Here is a 22426-nt window from a genome sequence, read left to right on the forward strand (position 1 = left end):
ACAGTATGTATCAGAAGCAGCCAAGTTTTATACATTAGAATATGATACATTAACAGTATGTATCAGAAGCAGCCAAGTTTTATACATTAGAATATGATACATTAACAGTATGTATCAGAAGCAGTCAAGTTTTATACATTAGAATATGATACATTAACAATATGTATCAGAAGCAGTCAAGTTTTATACATTAGAATATGATACATTAATAGTATGTATCAGAATCAAGAAGTAGTCAAGTTTGATACATGATAATATGATATATAAACTTTCATCTTATATTAGAGTTTCATACATGAGAAAATCTTAAAAGTCTGGTAATTGTACATTCTTCTAATACAAAATTCAAAAAAAAACTACTCGACGTCCATCAGTTCTCCTTGACTAGGAGATATGAAATCTCTCTTAGGTTTTTTATGATCATCGTTATCGCTAACATAACCATCCTTGGCCTTCCGACAATCATAATTCCACAATAGTGTGGCATATCTTGAACGGAAGAATTTGGCATGTAGTCCAGTATTTGGAATAAAAATTCCATCCTAAATAACTTTATACCTTCTTCACCTATTGATGATTCAAAATCATCAAGAAAATTAGCCCTATATGCCGTGACGAATCTCAATGGGTGGGACATGATCTTTTTGATGACGTATTTCATTCCCTACATTGACATGAAAAATGGTTAAATACAACTTGAACTTTATACATAAATACGATGTATCATATTTATTAAAATATTTGATACATGAGATTCTGATACATACAGAAGATGTATCAAAAGCAGTAAAGCTTTATAAATTATAATCTGATACATAAATGTAGATGTATCAGAATCATTAAAACTTGATACAATAGAAACTGACACTTAAACACGATGTATCAGAAGTAGTAAATCTCCAAAAAAATGGCATTTAAAAAAAATACTATGTATCAGAAGAGTTAGCGCTTGATACATGATAAGCTGATACATAAACGATATGTATCAGAATCAAAAACCCTTCATAAAAACTTTATTAAAAAAAACCTTAATTGAACTCATACCTTTGGGAGATTAGGGCGTGTTGTAACCCATTCAATTTTGTTGTCTAGTTCTTTGGGTGCATGTTTAACTGGAGCTTTCGACTTCAATTTCTCACGTAGCTTATCCATCACTGCTGGATCGTTACGATGTTTGGATCTAACCTCGTCGTAACCTTCCCAAGATGAATCAAAACCAGGTGAAACAAGAATTCCTTAATTTTTATTCAACTGTTTGAGATCATGAACGGATTCCATATGTATCATTGAAGATATGAGTTACAAAAACAGAAAGATTTACAGAAGAAAGAAAATGATATCAATTTTAGAAAATTTTTCAAAGATTTACAGAAGAAATCAAACGATACAAATTTTAGGAGAAATCAGATTGAATAAGGATGAAGTGAGATTCCATATAAGGAAAAATTAAAATATACCTTAGTTAGAACCTTGAAATTGAGTAACAGATGTACTCATAAATTCAAAATCTCAAAAACTGATGAAGAAGAGCGAATTAGGGCGAGGATTTAGGGAGGAAGAGTGATGTATCAGTGAGGGAGATAGAGTTAAAGGAAAAAGAGGGATTTTGAAAATTTTTTGGTATAATAGGGAATACAAGTAAATATGGTATTAGAATATGTGTAAAAAGATAATTTTTCCTTTTTTTAAAATCGATGGGTAAATAAGTGTTTGTTTATCAAATTGGTTCACTATTTCAATTTTAAACTTGAAATATAAGATGTCAAATTTTAAACACACGTTTTACGAATTTTTCAACTGAATTCAAATGTTATCCTAATTTTTAACTCTTCTTTTTCATTTTTGCATTGATATCTTTATAAGTACAATTTTTTAAGAGTAAAAGCAAGACGAAATTGCACATCTATTATATACCATGGTGTGCATTTGGCACGAAAAATGCATTTGCTTGGATCTACAAATTTATGTTCTACTTTGGATAACTATCGATTCAATTGAGCCGCATTGATAAATTGCATATCTCCATACTTGAAAGCACCATTTCAAAAAATAATTATAAATAAATATTTATAATTACAAATTTTCAAATAAACATAATTTTATATAAATTCACTAGTTAGCAATAGTAGTGACTAGTTATTCTTCAATATAATTCTTTCACATTATACAAACAATTCTTTCACAATGATAAATCTCTTTTTACAAAATATAAAAAATTAAAATCATGTTTTTTTCCGGAGAATTTGGGATGATACCAAATCGCAAATGTTGATGTGAAATCATGACTTCAACTTAAACTAAAGCAAAAAGTAGCTTAGAAACTCATTATGTACTAAAGAAATGCTTCATTTATGTCTACAGATAATTAACCAATTCATAACATCAACTATATACTAAACTGCTAACCAAATTGCAAACTTGTTTTACGTCCTTACAAATCACTCAAAAATTGCAGATCCCTTTGGCTTTCCCTAAAATGTAAAAAAAATATCACAAGGTAGGAGGGATAGGTAGAATAGCGAATTTTTATTTCAAAAGAATTCAGTCTATTAGACTCCATACAGAAAGGGATCACAATGGAAGAGTTCATTTCCTGGCATGATAACCAGGAATCAGCAGAAAGTTGAGAGATAGAGGCTCTGTCACCCATGACCCAACTATGTGTGCTTACGCCATTGGACCCGATGGTACATCCAAATGCAACTCTCAGGACTTGCTCATTGAAGATTTGCCAATAAACGTTCTATTAGGGTCTTCAACTTGGTTCAGGTGGCAAAACTTTCAAACTCCGCATCCATTCACAGAAGCTGGGATCGTCAAAGTAAAGGAAGCTGCTTTTCAAGTTCGTTCTCTGTTCTGCAGTCAAAGTCCGAAGCTGTGGGAATCTTGCTTCCTGCAAAGTCATTTGAGCAAAGTTACAGGTTTGAATGCCTTTTAATGTACAGGACAGACCCTATCAGATCTGAGATTTTAACAAGGCAAAACTCCGCAATATTAATAAGGAAGAAGCAGTTAAGTTTTACTTTCATCACCTTTTTGATCCCTCACACTTCAGTTTTAATTCGTTCGCTAGATGAACTAGCTATATAATTTTCCTTGGATATAACAGAGGATAAGAGAAGTTCACTTGCCATTTTAGCAGCGGAAAGAGAATGGTTCATCTCAATCGCTATAAATAATAAGAATCTGCATCATTTGTTTTAGAAGTAAAAGAATCTGTATCATCTAGCTTTGCATTTGTCTGAGGTTCACTAAAAGAAACTCTATCAACACTTTACGGCGTATTTTTTATTTTAAAAGGAGAAAAAACAAGATCTTCAGCAGTTAAGATTTCCAAGTTACAAATTTATCTGAATGATCGATTCTACCCACTGTATCGTTGCCGTCAGAACTCAGAACAGAGAGAATAAACACTTATTCCAACAATAAAAGCATGCAGTGTGGCTCCAAAAGATATATTGGACAGGGGACAAGGTGAGTCGGATGGCAAGCAAAGCAGTTAAAAAGCAGTAAATAATGAAAAGGAGGATTTGAGACAGCATCAGCCGTGTCTAGTTAAGAGGTTCTTGACAGGGAACACATTTGTTAGCTCTTCAGTGTTCAGAGCACAAGAATGGCAATGGAAATGCCAAATGCATAGTAAAAGTAGGGTAGGTGTTGGTCAATGAGTTCTATAAGGAATTATTTATGGAAGTCCTAGAGATGAAATTAACCAACTTGGTCTATCAACAATTCTAAGAAGCAGCCAAAAACAAAGGTAGATAAAGAAACAAGGTGAACAACTCACCTAAACAGAAAAGAAAAAAATCGAGAAATCAACTCGGATTTCTTCAACATATTAAATTCTAAAAGTATGCATCTTTTCTGCAAGTTTTAGTTTCAAGGTATGGTGATACGTCATATGAGGCCACAAACATTTGATAGTAGGTACAAAAATTTTAAGAGAACCTACTGTCTACCCAAAGTCAGAAGATATACCCTCCCCAAACCCAAAAAAAAAAAAAAGGAAACACCAGCCATTTGAATTTACAAAGAGTAGGGAACTTTCATTATACTATCACCAACCCACCCTCCACACTACTATACATGACAATCATTTTCAGTCTTCATGAACTTTCTTCAACCACAATTTGATAGTTATTTACAGTCTTGTGGCCATTTTTTTAAACTGCTACATGGTATGGCTCGTTAGCAGCAGTTGTGCTGGTTCCTTTCATTGGTGAGATACTTTCACCACAAATTATAGCGTTCCTTAGCAATGTCGATACATCCCTGATTATGACTAATTTCTGGAATTCTTCTTCTACTTCGTATTTTTTCTATCCAGAAAAGTCTTTTTTTAATAAGATTTCTATTCAAACAGTCTTCTTTACATGTTAAAATTTGCACAACAATGTTCATACGATTGCATTGATATCCCTGATCTTCCACATAGCTTTCTGGCTCCTTCTAATGGTAACTCCAATATATTGCATGCCCAGGTTCTGTTCTCTACCTAGATCTGCTGACACAACTACTCCTTTCAGACTACCAGACAACATTTTCTCCATAGCTCTATTCCTCTTCATCTTAATTCAAGTAGTAACTCTTATTTGTGCTTGTTTGTTGGCTTGATTTCATTTCTCGTCATCATAACACAAGGTTTAAATTACTCTGTAAATCAAATTTCTAAACCCGAGATAGAGTGAGAGAATCTCAGATTATACTGCTCCAGAAAGATCAGTCCTTTCAAATTAGTTTAATAACTCATTGCTGCTTAACAGTCTGTTAAACAGAAATAATAAAAACAGATAGTACCTAAAAGTGGCTAATGACAGGCATAAGATGAAATCCATTTACCTGTTCATAAGGAGGGTCCTTGTGTGCCGGTATCAGTCGGGAAACAAAATATCGAGCCTGAGAACTTCCTTCCTGTGTCGCACCAAAATTTAAATGTCAATTGTTTCGTCATATGAGAATACATGGTCTTAGATTCGGAAACAAGTATACCTTGAATGCAAGAATCCGAGGAGCTGGAAACCGCATTTCCGTGAGCTCTTCAGCTAAAGTTCTGCAAGCTGCCAATGCTGCTGCACCTTTTCCCTCCTGAGCATCAAGTTCCGCACCCTGAACATATCCGGTGAAATGAAATGGAAAAAATCAATGGGACGAAAAGAATGAAATTCCTATGTTCAAAGCTCTTACATGACTCCTTAATTAGGTCAGTCTGACAAGTGACATATGACTGCAATAATTTGAAATAGGAAAAAGCTGGCAAAACAGAAAATCTCTATACTGCACTTCAATCAAAGTAGCATCCAGTATGAAACTAAAGCAGTTGAACAAGATAAAATCGACTAGCTTGCAAAACATCAACCTTGTACATCAGGCGGGCTCAGCGGGGATATCTCTAGTGACAGCAAATACACAAAAAATGGAAAGGAAGCACAGACTTATATATATATAAGTCAATATTCAAGTGCATTCGGCTTCTACTTGAAAGATGATATCAACCAAAGATTTCAGAAAGCAGGTTCTAAATTCAAGATTGAGGTGGGGCATTTTTATTATTTGGATGCACTAAGAAAAGTCAAGATTCTTTCCAAGATATTAGTCAAAACTCAAGCCACTCTTTGCTTATCCTCCTTGTAAACCCTAACGTCCATTAATAATGATTAATTCAAAGGAAAGCAGAGAATATATTATGCACCTAAGAGGATTAATATAGCCTCCTCCCTTCTTAATTTTTCTTAATTACTATGTATTACAACTCCCGAGCCATGACAATCCTGAAGGTTCTTCAGATTCATTGCATAGTGTGGCACAGTCCAATCCAAAGTTTACAGCTTTTTCCTTTTTACTTCTTAAAAGTGAGCCCACGATATTCAGCTCAAATCAGTGCTCTACATCAACTTTAATATTAACTCCAGCACCTTCTTAGCGATACATCAATAAAGGTTATCCCTTAACCAAAAAAAAAACTCACGATAACTATAAATAGCACATTATATTAGCTCTTTAGCATGAAGGTTCATAAGCTAGCGAAGGAAAAGAGACAAGCAAAGAGAAAAACTATAGGATTTACTAGAATTGCTAAATACAAGCTCTTTCCTGGCACTCTAAAGAAAGAGGTAAGTTGCATACCAACCAAATGAAGACATCAGTTCCATGATCAAGAACAACTGCTGCATCAGATTGCATAGCAAGGTCATAAGCAGGTAGTTCCTCAAAAGTGCCACCTTGTCTATGCATCAGACAGCGAGGAGCCACCATTCGGAGGGACAAATCAAATGCTGCATTCAGAAACAAGTTCCGCAACACAGATCTCTCGTCTTCATGACCAAGAATGTTTCCTAGAAGTGGCCCCCTTCTAAGATGGAATAAGACTTCGGGCAACAACGAGACCTCCCTCGGGAACTGATAGAGCTTTGATTTGGGCATTTGAGAACCAAACTTGCTTGTAATATCTTTGATTCTTTCATCAACCATGGCTCGCATATCAAGTGCATCATTGGCATTCTTAGCTCTCAAAAGTGTCCTCTTGGCAATAAGAACAGCAGCGACTTCATCTTGAACACTTTGAAGATATGATGAAACACTGTCCACAGTAGGCAATCTAACAGAGATGACTCTGGTGATATCCAATTGGTAGACATCAGAAAACTTAAATGCAAACTGGAAATACACAAAATCGCGCTTAATGTCTCTCTTGGTTTCCATTGATAATGCAAAACTCTGTGTTTCTTCGATGCTTAGCATTTGAATGACAAGAGCATCATCATTTTTAAACGTTTCGTTGCTGTCCACATGTGCCTCTTCACCAGGGCCTATAACTTGACTAACAAAAATATCCTCAGAACAGCGGACCTCAAGTAAACCATGTGAACCTGCAGCCCTCCCAGATGCTCTCTGCAAGTTCACACCAAAAGCCTCTCCAAAGTCATCATGGAGAATAAGTACACCCCCCGAGGCTTTGGCAAGAGGTTGCAGGACAGGCACTCTTACTGGACATGTACCTGCACATAATATGTCAATAACTGTGTTCTTCCTGAATGCCTCACGACCTAGGGTTTCCATCCACTTCAATGCAATTTTCTCCATATGAGCATAGTTCGGATGCGAGAAAGAATGAGGAACCGATCCAGGGCCACATGTATTTGGTCCACCAGCACAAACAATAATTCTGCTGTTTCCGCCAGGCCTTTTAACAACACCCTGTGACATTTCCGCCGATGGACCTTGAATAATTGCCGAAGCAACTTCAACTGCTGTACCCAGGCAACGGTCTCTAGAAGCTTCTGGAATATCCAGTTTGTATGGCCTCAATGATGAGAAAATTGAGTGTGCGACAGGAAGAGATGCGTGCATAGGAGACAAGTATATCCCAGTCCCATAAATCAATGACTTCAACGACTCCTGGTCTGGTGATTTGTTACCAGGTAATACATCAGCGGATGCAATCGATTCTTCAGAAAAATCATATACAGAGACTGTGCTGCCATACGTGACAATCCCGAGTCTTGTTGTTGGAGGCAATGAATCCACAAATGCATGCAAAGAGCTCTGAAAATGTTGGAGATGAGGTTCATCTAAGCACTCGTCTATTACAAGGACAACGGGTGCTGACACTCTGGAATCAGACACTGGAAAGAAACCAGGCCTCTTGTTCCCTGTCTGGACATAATCAACTGAAGGTAGTGATAGTTCTGGCACATTGCGCAGTTCTTCTTTGTTGGAAGCTACATAGTCCCCTTCACTTCCGTTGAGATTACGACATATTACACACTGCCACTGACCTGAACCAGGTAAAATGTTGCAATAAAGATTTGCATATGCGCCACAATTATGGCAACGATGGGGATCACGTTGTATCATTTGCGGACCAGGTGACATCTCCCTTCCTGAGGAAACTAATGCGCCAAAACCTAGACTAAGGATATTTGCAAGTTTTTTCTGCTTCAATACCTTCAGAAGAAAATTTAATCATCATCAGTAAGAATAAATGGCTAAATTGTGAACAGCAACATCCAGTGAGTTCTAACATTAAAATAATCGTTGATATTAGAATCAAAAGATCAAAGTGAAAAATGAACTGTAATGTGATGTTTCAGAAAAGAAGAATAAGATCCTCATTGCAACTATTCTAAGGGACAGGGAGAAAATATTATAATTCACAACCAAGTATCTTTCAGGAAGGAAGAAAATCATAAATATGAGATCCAAGTCCAACTCTCTTAACATAAGACTCAGTGTGAAATGAGTTACTATCAGATTTATAAGTATAACACTACAATAGAAACAAGTTTAAATCAGAACTTAAAAAGGATACCTTGTGAGCCGAGAATAGAACATTCGGAGATTCCGCAGCAGGTGTCCAATCTTCGGTAACATCAGAAATTTGGTGATGCAGCTCAACAGACCCATTTGAAAACTGGGGAGGTGATGATGTGGGCAGAGATGAAGCAGATGAATAGGCAACAGGCTGAGGGGTAGCTGGAGAAGTTCTGAATGGCACTGCAGCAGGTTGTAGCGGCGAAGAAAACACAGGAGGACCAGGTGGAGTGCTTAGATGAGGAGCAGGGCTTCCAGTTCTAACTCCATTAGCAGGTGATGGTAAATTGGGAGTCTTGATCGACGGAGAAGGAATCTGATTTGGTTGTACAATTGGTGGAGGAAATATAGGACCTACTGATGATGATGGGAAAGGAGGAGGACTAAATACAGTGTCGGGTCTAGGTGACTGAGTGCCTTGCTGAGGAGGTGGAATGGTGACAGAGAATCCAATTGATGATTCAGGTCGCTTCGCCATCAAAATGGCATAAAAAGAAGCTTCCCAAAGATTTCAAACAAGATAAAAATCAACCCAAGAAACAAACCCTCCGTAGCCACATCCAAGATCTCCCCGGAGGTTCTAGGTCAAGAAAAATTGGCAACAACTGTCAGTAAAAAATCTACAAAAGAACCCCAGCAGAGGATGATAAAATTAAAACCCCACATCTTAAAACCACAGAAGCCATATATATAATGCATTATATTCAAGAAAAGAAAATGAAATCGCCAAAAGAACAGCAAAGATGCCAATTTTACCAGAATTTCTCGCACCCAAGTCGGGATTTACCCAGATGACGCCTTCAAATCTAGTAAATCAAGAAAATAAACAGAATTGGTAAAGAGGATAAGCCTAAAATTTTCTTGGGTAAATTACATTTTCAGTAGAGAAATTCACATACCTGATGATGAATTGATGCAGAGATTTTGGTCCCAGTAAAGCGAAGATCAAGCCTGAAAGTGATTTGTTTGAGCGTTCCCCAAAGACGGGGAAAGTAACCGGCAGCCGCTCTCTCTCTCTCTCTCTCTGTGAGCGAGCACTTTTCACCTATGAGGAGTTACAGATGGCGCGTCGTTCAGTGCGCGTGGGGATATTCAATTACAAATGTTAAGCAAATTATAATGTTTATGTCCTAGGTGGCAGCGAGGCTTGTAGTGATTGGCTGGTGATACGAATGCATCGGTGACCCTTTTCACACGTGGCTCGCTGCTTCTCTGCCATGCCGCACCGAAGAGAGAAACTAATGTGCTTGGTACGAATGGAAAATATTTCCCCATTTTAGTATCAGGAAGGAAATAATATTATTTTAAAATATATACGTGAGACCATGAAATATTATTATTTTATAAAATATTATTTAATTAATAAATAGGTATTTTGAGATTCAAGAAAGGTTAATTTTGATGTATCTTACTAATTTATTTATCATATTTATTAAATTCACATAAAAATAAATTTATTATACATAAAGTACAATGAATACATCAAAATTATTGTATCTTACTAAATTATGTATCATATTTATTGAATTCACATAAAACTAAATTTATCATACATAAAGTACAATGTATGTATATGATTTTGTAATATTTTTTTTGGTTAAATGATCATTGTAAAATAAATTCAAGAATTCAATGATTTATTGTAAAAAAAAATCATTATACATAATGTTCATTGTTTCTTAATAATTAAATATTATTCATTGTATCTTTACTAAAAACATTCAATGTATGATGGTGAGAAAATAAACTACATAAGCAACATAGGAAATTTCTTGAAACCATATCCAAAAATGACTTTTCGTTTAAAAGGTGTCACAAAATTAACAATAACGGATCAAATACGCAAAACATTATGTGAGTACAAAATAAATCATCCTACATGCACTCAAAAAGATTTGCAGTTGTGGCTTAATGAAAATTTTCATTTGAAAGTTAGTCAAGGTACAATATCAAATGCAGTCAAACGATCAGCTCAATATCTTTCGGCTGACTTAGAAAAAAGAAATAATATCAATTGGCACAAGCCAACAAAATATTCACACATGGAGAAGGTTATTTATGAGTGGTTTCTCCAATATCAAAATCGTGTAAATATAACAGGAGAGTTAATTTTGGAGAAGGCAAGAGATGCAATAAAACTTTTATGTCCTCAACAAGATTTTGAGCACAAATTATCTCAAGGTTGGCTTGAAAAATTCAAGCCAAGACATGGTAGCAAGTCATTTCGTCGTTTCGAAGAGAGTGGTTCGATTGATATACAAGACATAGATACGAAATTGGAATCCATAAGGAAAAAATAGATCAATTTTCTATGAAAGATGTTTTTAATATAGATGAAACTAGTTTGTTTTATCGGTTACAAGATGATCATTTTCTTGCTACTAAACAACTTGAAGGAAGAAAGCAGGACAAAGAAAGGCTTATGATTGTTATTTGTTGCAATGAAAATCAATCTGAAAAAAATTTCTTTAAGGATTATTAGAAAATATGCTAAGCCACATTGTTTTAAGAATGTCAACATGAAAATCTTGAATTGTCGCTATCGTGCAAACAAAAGAGCATGGATGACAGGTATGTTTTTTGATGAATATATTCGTTGGTTTGACCACAAAATGCATGGTAGACGAATTTTGCCTGGGCTAGATAATTATCTAGCACATCATAGAAATATTGAAGGACTACAAAATGTTGAATTGTTTTTCTTGCCACCAACATGACATCAAAAATTCAACTTTGTGATGCTGGAATAATAAGAGCTTTCAAGATATATTATCGCAATAGATTTTATCGTAGGATATTTGAAGGCTATGAAATTGGACAAATTGATCCAGGAAAGATTAATGTTTTGGATGCTATCAATTTTGTAATCCCGGCTTAAACGACAAATGTTCAGTAAGAGACAATAGCAAATTATTTTCGAAGCTGCAAAATCCGTTCATGGTATGAGATCTCAGAGAATTTGAATGAACCCTCTTGTGAAAACGTCATGCATGAACTTGGCGTCATAATTAATGATCTCGGTTACTGCAATAAAATGGACGTCAATAATCTGTTGGATTATCTGGGTGAAAATGATATATGTTCAGAAGTCCAGAGCTTATAAGAAATTGTGGATACCATTGAAAAAACAATGTTGATGATGAAGTTAAAGATGATACAATAGCTTTGGAACCAGTTACGCATACAGAAACACTTATCGCATCTAGAACTCTTCACAATTTTATGGTGCAGTTTGAAAAGACAACATCGAAACTTTTGGATGTAATAAGAAAAGTTAGAGACGATCTTTAACTAGATTTAAATTTTAACAAAAAATAAAACACAATAAAAATCATATTTCACTAAATTATCATAAATATATTTGTACTTTTAAAGAATTATTAATTTATAATATTAGTGGGACCATATATTTATATAGGGGTCTTCTAAAAATATTTATCTCACTATCTTATCGAAATGAGTGATTTTTTCCATTGTCCATGTTGGAACCGGAGAAAAATATTATCTTAGAAAGATTATTAATTTATCGAGTATTAATTTAGTGAGGTTTTACTATATTTATATAATTTAGGTGGGGGTTGGGCGAGCATAAAGGTGGGGTGTTAAAGAATGAGATGTGACAATCACATGAAAATTAGACCCGAAAGTTGAAAAAATTGAAATGAAAAGGAAAAGTGCAGAAACAGTATCTGGTGCCAGTTTCCATGAGACGACTTATGGGCCGTAGGAAGTCCTATGGACCGTAGGAAGGTCTAGTAGGAAGGTTCTAGAGGATTGAAAAATTTGCTAAGTGTTAGGATGAAAGATGAGTGGCTTCTACGGACTGTATAAGGTCCTACGGTCCGTAGAAGGGGGTCGTAGGAAGTCGGGACACTTAGAAAAATTTCAAAATTTGATGGTTGGCCTACATGGTCCATCTACAGACTGTAGGAAGTTCTACAAACCTTAAGACGATCAGTAGAATGAGGTTCAGAGACTTGGTTTTGGGGAATTTTGAAAGTTGGCAAGACGACCCCTTTTGACGACTCGTAAACCTTTCTACGACCCGTAGACTTGGATCATAAGATTAGGGACCATTTCCAGTAGCTCCTGTTCTTGTACATGAGTTTTATGGGCCCGTTCTATGACTCATAGGACTCTCTACGAACCATCAAACGAGGATCATTGGACTTGAGGTGTAATTCCAGTAATCTTAATTTTTGGACATGGGTTTTTATAGATGAGTTTGACGACTCGTGGAACATTCTACAAACCATAGGATCGTTCCAACGGATTTTAGTCAGGGTTATTTTGGACAAATCCTTTTCATTTAACTCTTAAATTACGTCGTTTAAACTATTTTGGATGTCCTATAATTATCCAAACCCTTCAAACCTTCTCATTTCCTTAAAATCTCTCAAAATCTCCAAGGCATAAAAGGTTCTTTCCCAAGATTTCTTCTTCAAGTCAAAGTTAGGGTTTCAATGCCAAGTTCAAGTCTCCATTGTTAAAGCTTGCATTAAGGCTTTGAATCAAGGTATGTAGGAATTCACCAATGAATTTGTTTCATCTATTGAATCCCAAAAGATCTCTATCTTTCAAGTTCAATTTCACTCAATTCAATGAGGGTTTCATGTCAATTCTTCATAGGTCCTTTCTATTTTGATTCAATTGATATTATTATATTTTATTGTGCATAAATTTACTAAGCTACATGATTTTCAATTGATTTCACATGGACCCATGCATTATGTCTATGATTTTTTATTTGTGAGCTATGAATTATGATCATAAAATTAATGAAGGATTTATGCATGTTTACTAAAATGATAAAGTATGTTTCAAGATTGTTTTCAAGTAAGTATCAATGAATTGTGAAAGGTTTTCTCACAATATGTTTTCTCACAATATGAATGAAACCGTGATTTAGATGCTTAAAAAAACAAGTGTTTATATGAATTATGTTATGAATCATGATTTGAAAGGAGCTAGTCTTATATGATTTTATGATGTGGATTGGTAGGTGTTTATTGCCTTTCCTAATGTTATGTTGATATTGATTTTATTTATTTCATTGGGATTTGACTTAGCACCAAGAGGGCTTGAGGTGGAGGCTTGGTAAGGAAGTCTCTAATAGCAACCTCTAGTCCCAAAATACGTGCCCCCGTAGGTTGTCTTAAATGACTTAGCTAGTGGATCCACAAATAGCTCATGATAATATGATATGAGTCTACCTTGACAAATAACCTCTCTTTTTTTGTGTAGGAGTTACACCGAATTCTATGTTATATCCCACATGATCTTATTGTCGGTTACGGTCCATATCCCACAAAAGACTATGTTTTCTTACAAGCTTTTCATGATGCCTTTTTATGATGCATTGACCTTATCTTATAATTTTATGATTTACTTTACGTTTTTCAAGAACTTTGATCATGCATCTCATGTTTATTCTCATTATGCTCTTTTATTTACGTTAAGCATATTTCTCACATACTCAATATATTTCATGTACTAACGTATACTTTAGCCTATATTGTTTCATAATATAGTTCATGACGCTCTTGTCCATTCTCGTGACTAGTTCGGGTTCCACTCAGAGTTGCTTATTTTGGTGAGTCCTCATGATTCGAGGGATAATCCGTTATGTCGTTTTTTTGCCTTCAGACTTATGCATTTTCTTATTTTTTGGGTGAGTTAGGGCTTGTCCTACACCTCCGTCTATGTAGTAGAGGCATTGTCACACTAGATGAGTATGTTTTTATTCATTTTGACTGCTATGTTTGAGATTTCTCTTTTATCGAGATTTCTATATTTGAGATGATCTTTCGCATTTACGTCTACTCTTGATTTCATGTTATGTTATGTCATGTGATGTATGCTAAGAGCCTTGTTTAAGGTCTCTCAAGATCATAGGCGTTGTTTCACATCTAGGGTCTAGCTTGGGTCATGACACCTGACTCTTCTACTTCTGCCGATATTAGAGCATTCACACCATATACTAGTGAGAAGATGATTCGCTTGTATTGGACATCACGGTTGATCTTTGTGCCCAGAGCTCACCCAATAGCTCCTTGATACTATTGTTTCTCGCGTCTTCCACTATTTTCTTAAGTCTTAACAATATTGTGGTTGACTCAGTCTGTCTGTTAGTGTTCGAATGATACAGAGTTTCTAGTGAAGTTACAATATTGTCTTGTTGGTTGACTCAACACGTTTGTTAGCATTTGGATGATACAAGGTTACGTGATTTTTTTATTTGTAACTTTGCTAGGAACCAGTTACTTTTGCTTCTATGAACTGCGGGTCATTGTCACATGTGATCTCATAGGGTATGTCGAAATGACAAACTACGTGATATAGATGAAGTCAATTACCTCATGCTCTTGGGTTTTCTTATAGGCTCTTGCTTTAATCAGTCATAATGAGCAAAAACTTTAAATGTCCAGGGGCCGGAGGTAGTGGTCCAACGATATTCATCCCCTACTCATGAAAGGCCATGAGGCTGTAACAACATGCATGAGTTCTCCAGGTTGATGTAGGGTCTGAGAGAAGCGCTGGCATTTGTCACATGTTTTCACTAGGCCAATAATACCCTGCTCTTATAATCTTGAGTACCAAAGAGCCTATTCCTGAGTGGTTGCCGCACACCTCTTTGTGAACTTCCTGTATCACGTAATCGATTTCACTAGGCCTGAGATATATATTTGAACAGTGGGCCCAAATAAAATTTCTTCCGTCACTCAAATAGAACTTTGTGGCCCTGGTTCTTAGGGCTCGAAAAGCCTTTGAGTCACTCGGAGTTGTGTTGCTGTTATATTTCTTGGAATTAGAATGTCTTTATAAATGAATGGGGTAAACCATTTATATGTTACATTGGTGAGGCCTTAGCCAATGAGAAGGTTCAACCAGAGCCCTAAAAATTCTAAAGTCATTGGTCTTGTGCCATGTAACAATACAAACAAATATTCTTGCCATGATCAGGAGCGTATGATCTCGTCCGCGCACCTCTACTCTTGCCACCTTTGTCTTTTCCTTCATGTCATCAAAGGCACAAACACTTTTCCTTGTACCTTTCCTGAGGGTGCCTTCTCGAGGGGTCAATTCTTGAAGACTTTGCATATCCTTTGGACCTCGTCTCCACACATCCATCTTTGGCCACGTGGCATAGACATGTTTTTCCTGATATAAGTTTCCAATTTTAGACGTGACGGACCAGACTTTGACACTTCAAACTTGAAATATGGACTTTAATTTCAAGATGGCTAAAATCTAAGTATTTTGTAAATTTTAACTATGTTTTATTTTGTGGTAAATTTTAACTATGTTTTATTTTGTGGTCCTTCAAGCGGCTATTTATGCACTTCTGCACCTCCCCTTTTCAAACTAGTTGAAATTTAATTTTCCAAGAGATGATAACTAGATTTTGGTGAATCCAACTTTGGGTTATCAGCAATCTATAATTATTCACAAGTCATAAATAGAACAGAATTTAAAAGAAGTAAACAAGCAATTTACTATTACTAGTAATAGCAAAAAAATTAGCGGAACTGTTGAAGGATTTTTCGATTTTGCGGCATTTCTGTGTTGCCAAATTGCGACGTCTCTATCCTCTAAAAAAAATTAAGAAATAAGAATCCTTTTGAAACGTATACCAGAGTCAGTTGCCTCCATATCCTATAGCTCGTCTCTTCCGGGGAGCCAAAACCCTAACCCTAACCTAATCTTGATCCTAATGGAACCGGCTAACGACGACGACGACCACCGGGCTAATGGCTCCGACTACAACCATTTTTCCAAGAAACCCAAGCTCTCCACCAGCTCATCATCCTTCATTACGGATTCCGAAATACGTGAAGAGTTCTCCCATCATCAACCGGGGATAGCTCGTATCAATAACGGCAGCTTCGGTAGCTGTCCGGCGTCCATTATCGCAGCTCAGAAGCGTTGGCAGCTCCGTTTTCTACAGCAACCCGACGACTTCTTCCTTAATCACCTTCAGAAGCGGATTCTTCATTCCCGGACTATTATCAAGGATGTTATTAATGCCGAACACGTGGAGGAGGTGTCTCTTGTGGATAACGCTACTACTGCCGCTGCTATCGTTCTTCAACACGTTGGATGGGCTTTCGCGGAGGGTCGTTTTAAGAAAGGAGATGCTGTAGTCATGCTCCATTGTGCGTTTCAGGCTGTTAAGAAATCGATTGAGGCTTATGTCACCCGTGCGGGTGGTTCTGTGATCGTTGTTCATTTGCCGTTTCCTCTTCGTTCGGAGGAAGAGATTGTTGCGGAGTTCCGGAAAGCATTGGCCAAGGGCAAAGCGAATGGGAAGAAGGTTCGGTTGGCCATCATCGATCACATTACATCAATGCCGTGTGTTGTCATACCTGTGCGCGATTTGGTTAAGATTTGTAGGGAAGAAGGTGTCGAACGGGTGTTTGTAGATGCTGCCCATGCCATTGGCAATGTTCACGTCGATGTTAAAGAAATTGGAGCTGATTTTTATGTAAGCAACTTGCACAAGTGGTTCTTCTGTCCTCCATCGGTTGCCTTTTTGTACTGTCGAAAATCACCTGTATCCCCTGATCTACACCATCCTGTGGTGTCTCATGAATATGGTAATGGACTAGCCATTGAAAGTGCATGGATAGGGACGCGAGACTACAGCTCTCAGCTAGTTATACCTGAGGTGTTAGAATTTATAAATAGGTTTGAAAGTGGGATTAAGGGAATTAGGTTGAGGAATCATAAGGCTGTGATTGAAATGGGACAAATGTTGGCCAATGCTTGGGGAACAGCACTTGGTTGCCCTCCTGACATGTCTCCAAGTATGGCAATGGTTGGTTTGCCTGCTAACCTTAGGATTCTTTGCGATAAGGATGCTTTAAATTTGAGAAATCGTTTGCGTGACCATTTTGGGGTGGAAGTCCCAATTCATTACGAGGAAATAAAAGAATTACAGGATGGTGATGCCGTTGTGACAGGATATGCTCGGATTTCTCATCAGGTTTACAATAAGGTTGATGACTATATAAAGTTGAAGGATGCAATTCTTCAGCTTGTGCGAGACGGAGTTACTTGCAAGATGCTTCACCCAGAATAAGAGGTATCATTGTGCTTTTACAATTTTTTCTCCAATACATGATGGTTAATTAAGTGTACACTAGATATCTTACAAGTTTGTGTGCTGTACTTCATGTTTATTGTCATGTGCATAGTGTCATGTTTCTTTCTAATCACTTAAATCAGATGATGCTTCCAATGATGGAGCAATGTACCGTAAGCAAAGAAGAAGCTTCTTGTTCCTATATTTCAATTATATCTTATATATGAAATGTTGTGATTTGACTGGATTTGTAAACGAACTAGACTGTTGTCTCCTTAGCGTTGCTTTGTTAATGTCTCATGTCCGTGGTGAGTAATGAGCTGTTGTCTCCTTTTTTAATCTTTGTTGAGTAAATTTTATTGAGAATGGGAAACCTCAGTTTTATCAGAAGTCATAACTTTGTCACTTAAAGTGATGCGAAACGGGGGGTTACCGCTTCATGAGTGAAGCCATGCACTTTAGAGAAGTTTGTGCTTCAAAATTGGTGCACTAAGTAATTCCAATAAGAATCGGTGGTTCGTTTAAGTATCAACATTGAGGATGTTGGATTGATACCGTCATTACTGGATGTTGAAATTAGTTATTTTAATTCCAAACAATCTTAATTGTAATAAATTTTCTTGATGAAAATGAATTGTACTAGATTTGTTGATTTTTGATATTTTTTTCTTGTTAATTGTAAGCTCATACTTCACTTCTCACGATTTTGTTGCGTCTTTGCTTTGGACTTTTATATCACTGAAAACTCCCTTGTATAAGAGGTATACCAAAATATAGAGACAGAAAGACAGAAGTCTCTAGGGAAGTCACCCAATCTTTTATACAAATAAGAACCTGATGGGTATATACCAAAAAGATAGGATGCTATGCCTTATGTGCACAAAAACAAGGTCTTTCCCTTCAAAGATCTTCCTTTTTCTCTAGCCTCATAATATCTATTTAAGTGCTAATAAAGTAACATCCTCGATCTGCTTTTTCTCTTCTCCTCTAAAGGCCCAAGTAATAGTGCATCCTTCCCAGTTTTTTGAGTGATCCATTGTATCCGGAACCGTCTTAAAAGCTTCCACCGCAAGAGTGGTGCTATCTAGAAATGCGGTAAGAGATGATCCACGTCCTCCCTCAAGCGTATACGCAGGGACATATTATTTTTCCTTGTATGGTATCAGTCAATCCTTACCTTATGAGCTATATTTTGAGGTTGATTTAGGATACAAATCTACTTTTATCATTGTATCGCAATTGTACATTCATTTTTAAATATAGAGAGTCGAACACATTCATGTTATAGGTTTATTTAATGTTGGTCCCCATGTCATATGTCCATGCTTCAGATGTTTAGCCCTGGGCATACGGGGATTCGAATGCCTTACACTAGTTGAGAGAATAATTGTTGTGTCCCTATATTATCTTTGACAATTCTCACATATTAACTAGCTTTTGAGATTGAGTTAGGCTCAATGTGCATTTTCTCAAAAAATCCATTTGCATTAGGTGCGTCCTTACTCCTTGGTGCATATACTGTAGTGCGGCGTAGATGGGGCAAAACGACTAACTTACGTTGCACCGAGTTTTAATTTCTTCTCGAGATGACTTCTACTAAATTGCAGTAGAGGAGCAAGAGAGGATGATGATGAGATGTTTTGACTTGTAAAGCATCAAAAGATAACAGAGTTACTTGAATATTTTAAAGAAGACATATTTTGGATTGGACAAATTTTTTGATGAAATGACGATGTGGTCTTCATTGTGTACAAATAAAACAATTGTTTTCTAGATTATGATTGAACTCCTAATATTTGAGATATACCCCAAGGTGTGCTCCTAGACTCTAAAACCCATGGACGTTGGCGGTAGGCAAACAACTGGATGACAAAAAGAATCCACTTAGTAGAATTAGAGAGGGTCAAATCTCTGTCGGATCCAGCTTAACAAGTGGCAACCCAGTACAAGGGGCCAAATTGGAGAAAAGGAGAACTTTGGGCCCAATTCCGAAATGGCCCAATTCAAATTTCGGAATCAAAATCAGTAAAAGCCTATCCAAACCAAACCTTGATTCGGTCAGTGTTAATTCTTGAAACTGGAGAACCAGATACTTTGGAAACTGGACCTAGTAAGGGTTAGAAATTGAACCAACTGAATGGATATCCCTGAGATGTGGTGGTAGCCTGTGGCACGTAAGAAGCCAATTTAAGAAAAGAAAAGAGAAACAATAATCTCTCCTATGCATATCTAATATGACACAGGATTAAATGAAGCAATCATAAATCTGGCATTCCTATTCGTGTGCTTTAACCCTTTCTCCCACTAATATATGTTTTTCATTGTCAAAATTTCTCTTTTCCTCTGTTGGTCTACAGTAGATGATACAGAAAGCTAATGCCTTCATATCCAAATGTCTTCTCTTTTTGGTCTTTGCAAACATCTGCATTTGGGTGGTTTTGTATCCCCAAGAACAATTCACAAGTACAGATATTGAGCTTGCCCAAGTAGGTTCTCTCTTGATACACGTTAACACTGTTGGCACATATTTTCAATAGATACAAGAATAAAATACTTTTTGAACATAGTGTATTCCATATTGAGAAAAAAGACTAATTTTGAGTTCATGTAGCCGGGTATGGTAGTATGTTGTGAAGATTCATTTCATATTTATTTTCAGTTGTATAACCTGGTTTTAGTTTATTGGATTTGGATATTTGATCAGTTTCTACTTTGAAAGCTATGTAGGTAATTTTATTTATTCCTTTTTTGTTTGTTTTGCAGGAATTCTGCAGAGAGTTAATTGATAGGTTGTTTCACCAGTTTGTATGGAGTTTTGTACTCTGGAAAAACAAGTTGTAGAAGTTTTCTGGTTATCAAGAATAATCCTTGTAGAAGAAGCATTGTAAGCGGCTAATAAATACCTATTGTCGTTCCAATTTGGAAGTAGAATTGTGACTAAAATTCTGTGGTACTTCGAAGACTTTGTTGCTTCTTTTTGGTGCCTGGAATTCCTAGACTTTTTTTTCTCTCCTAAATAGTCACTATACATGGGGCCGTAAACTCCCTTCTTTTAGGTACATCCTTGCTCCCTAGCTTTATACAATCTTCTAACCTTAAGGAGCCCCTAACTGGCAATTCTTTTGCTACTTACTTGTAGGCTGAAGATATCTCGCCTCTTGTTCTACACATGTTCCCTTTTGATTTTGTGATGTAAGATTTTATCCTCCTAAAAGCACCATGTAAGCTCTGGGAATATATAGAAGATTACAAGCATTACTCTCTCTTTAGTCATTTAGAGAATTGAGGAATTCCAGTCAAGTGCTTACATCATTTACATTTTCATGTTACTCCAGAAAATTAGTAGACAAATACACTTAGTAGTAGTCTATTGATAGCTTATGTTTTTATTTCAAATATCCTATGTTTTTTGATAATCGAGAAATCCGTCTGTGGCCCACCCTTTGGACTAACCGGAGTCTTCTAAACTCTAGTGGATAATGGGCCCGCCCCTCTACCCTTCTCCACTTAAATACCAGGCTTCGCTTTGCATGGTGTGGGGCTTGAACCTGTGACCTAAGCCACAAATCCTCCACCCTTTGCCACTCGAGCTAGGCCCCCAAATATCCTATGTTTTCATTCTATCCAAACCACTCACAAACTACATGCTGGAAGAGTCTTTTCTATATCTTTTTCTCTGCTATTCAGCTTCAATCACATAACTTTTACTATGAAATTGAGGTTCTTCAGAGGTAAGAGAATTACACTTCCAACCTAGAGGTTGGGGATTTAAGTCTCCTACTGAGCAAAGTGGGAAAGAACCACTACTGACTCCTTGGCAGGGAATGGGGTTCCGTATACAAAAATTACACCTCAATTCCAAGCTAGTTGGGGTCGACTCTAATAGTTCTCATTATCTCCCCATTTGGAAATTTCATGCCAGCAGTGGCGTTTGCCATATGAAAAAAAAGAGTACCTTTCATCACCGTGTTAGATATTGTTCAGTAAAAACCATGTTTCATAACTGGCCAGCAAATTGCTGTGCTGAGACAAATAACGATTACTATCCTCAAGCTCCACCTATTACATGTAACCAGTCTTTCTCTGTTCATTCAACTGAAAGTGCTGTATGATGTTCTTAACATCCCCCTAACAATTGAGGATTGAGGTAGCCTTAATGATTGAATGAGCAAGTGAGACATAAAAAGAGTGGAACAAAGAAGACTAATATGATAGTGCTACTTAAGCAATAGAGAGAAGTGATCCATGTGGGAAATGAAACCAATAAGTTTTTATGCCCAGTGAAATGGGTTTTGTTTATGTGCCACCATTCTAGTCTAGATTGATGTTAACATTAACATGCATCTCAGGTAATCAAGTAGAAGAGTGCAGACAGATTGTTCCTTTGGTTGGAGAAGCTATACAGGTCTCAAGAATAAACATTTTCTCCTTAGCGGGAAAATGAAGCATGACCAGATTAAATCATTAAAGATGTGGGGAGTGATCAGAGTTCTTGTTGTCCCTCCGGGAAGACCTAATGAAATTGGACGATATAGAGAATCAAGTTCTTTCTTCCTGTTATTTTTGAAGTAGTAATCCTATTTACTGGTCATCTACTCCTATATTTATATGCACGTTTGAAGAAGGAATACTTTTGGAAATCTATCTCTCTATCTATAGTAGCTCATGTATCTTTTTTTAACGAGTGTTTGGGGTCTTAATTTATCTCTTTAGTTTCTGCTGACGTGCTACTGTTCCTTCTCTAAGTTGTTTTGTTTGGCTGTTGCTTGAGTTATGTTCTCTGTTTATCCTCACTGGTTTTATTGTTTGTTGTTCATCACTTTGTTTCCTATCACCCGTGCCAATTTAGTCTTTGAAATGTAAAGAAAGTGTTTTATGGCCTTCGTCTTTCTTGTGGTAATATCCACTAAAGTGGTAGTGACTAGTGAGTCCCCTTGCAGGGATAGCTTGACTGTGTTATGCCTTCTCAGTAAGTTAGTTACTCCAATCAAACAGTGGTAGTTAACATATTAGTCGCCGAAAAAAAAGAGT

At 36.6% G+C, this 22426-nt stretch overlaps 2 protein-coding genes across 3 annotated transcripts; one reads left to right on the forward strand and one right to left on the reverse strand.

The window, feature by feature from the left end:
• Positions 1 to 2365: 2365 nt before the first annotated feature.
• LOC129887070 (protein transport protein SEC23 A) lies at positions 2366 to 9549 on the reverse strand. Its single transcript, XM_055962024.1, has 7 exons — positions 9210 to 9549; positions 9067 to 9116; positions 8309 to 8890; positions 6124 to 7944; positions 4990 to 5106; positions 4840 to 4911; positions 2366 to 2893 (listed from the first exon to the last, which is right to left on the reverse strand). The coding sequence occupies exons 3-7, from the start codon at positions 8786 to 8788 to the stop codon at positions 2756 to 2758; spliced, it is 2628 nt and encodes an 875-aa protein (XP_055817999.1). The 5' UTR covers positions 8789 to 8890; positions 9067 to 9116; positions 9210 to 9549; the 3' UTR covers positions 2366 to 2755.
• A 6264-nt stretch (positions 9550 to 15813) lies between these two features.
• LOC129887072 (L-cysteine desulfhydrase) lies at positions 15814 to 22099 on the forward strand. Of its 2 annotated transcripts, XR_008766285.1 has the most exons (3): positions 15814 to 17395; positions 20159 to 20279; positions 21745 to 22099. XR_008766285.1 is itself a non-coding variant. In XM_055962026.1 (2 exons), exon 1 carries the CDS (start codon positions 16025 to 16027, stop codon positions 17390 to 17392), a length of 1368 nt encoding a protein of 455 aa, XP_055818001.1. In that variant the 5' UTR covers positions 15814 to 16024; the 3' UTR covers positions 17393 to 17395; positions 20159 to 20348. The 2 variants fall into 2 exon arrangements, 1 of the variants encoding a protein (XP_055818001.1); XM_055962026.1 differs by lacking the exon at positions 21745 to 22099 and having other exon boundaries at positions 20159 to 20348.
• The last annotated feature ends 327 nt before the right edge of the window (positions 22100 to 22426 follow it).

This window comes from Solanum dulcamara, chromosome 4 (assembly GCF_947179165.1).
Source record: "Solanum dulcamara chromosome 4, daSolDulc1.2, whole genome shotgun sequence".
Classification (NCBI taxonomy): Eukaryota; Viridiplantae; Streptophyta; class Magnoliopsida; order Solanales; family Solanaceae; genus Solanum; species Solanum dulcamara.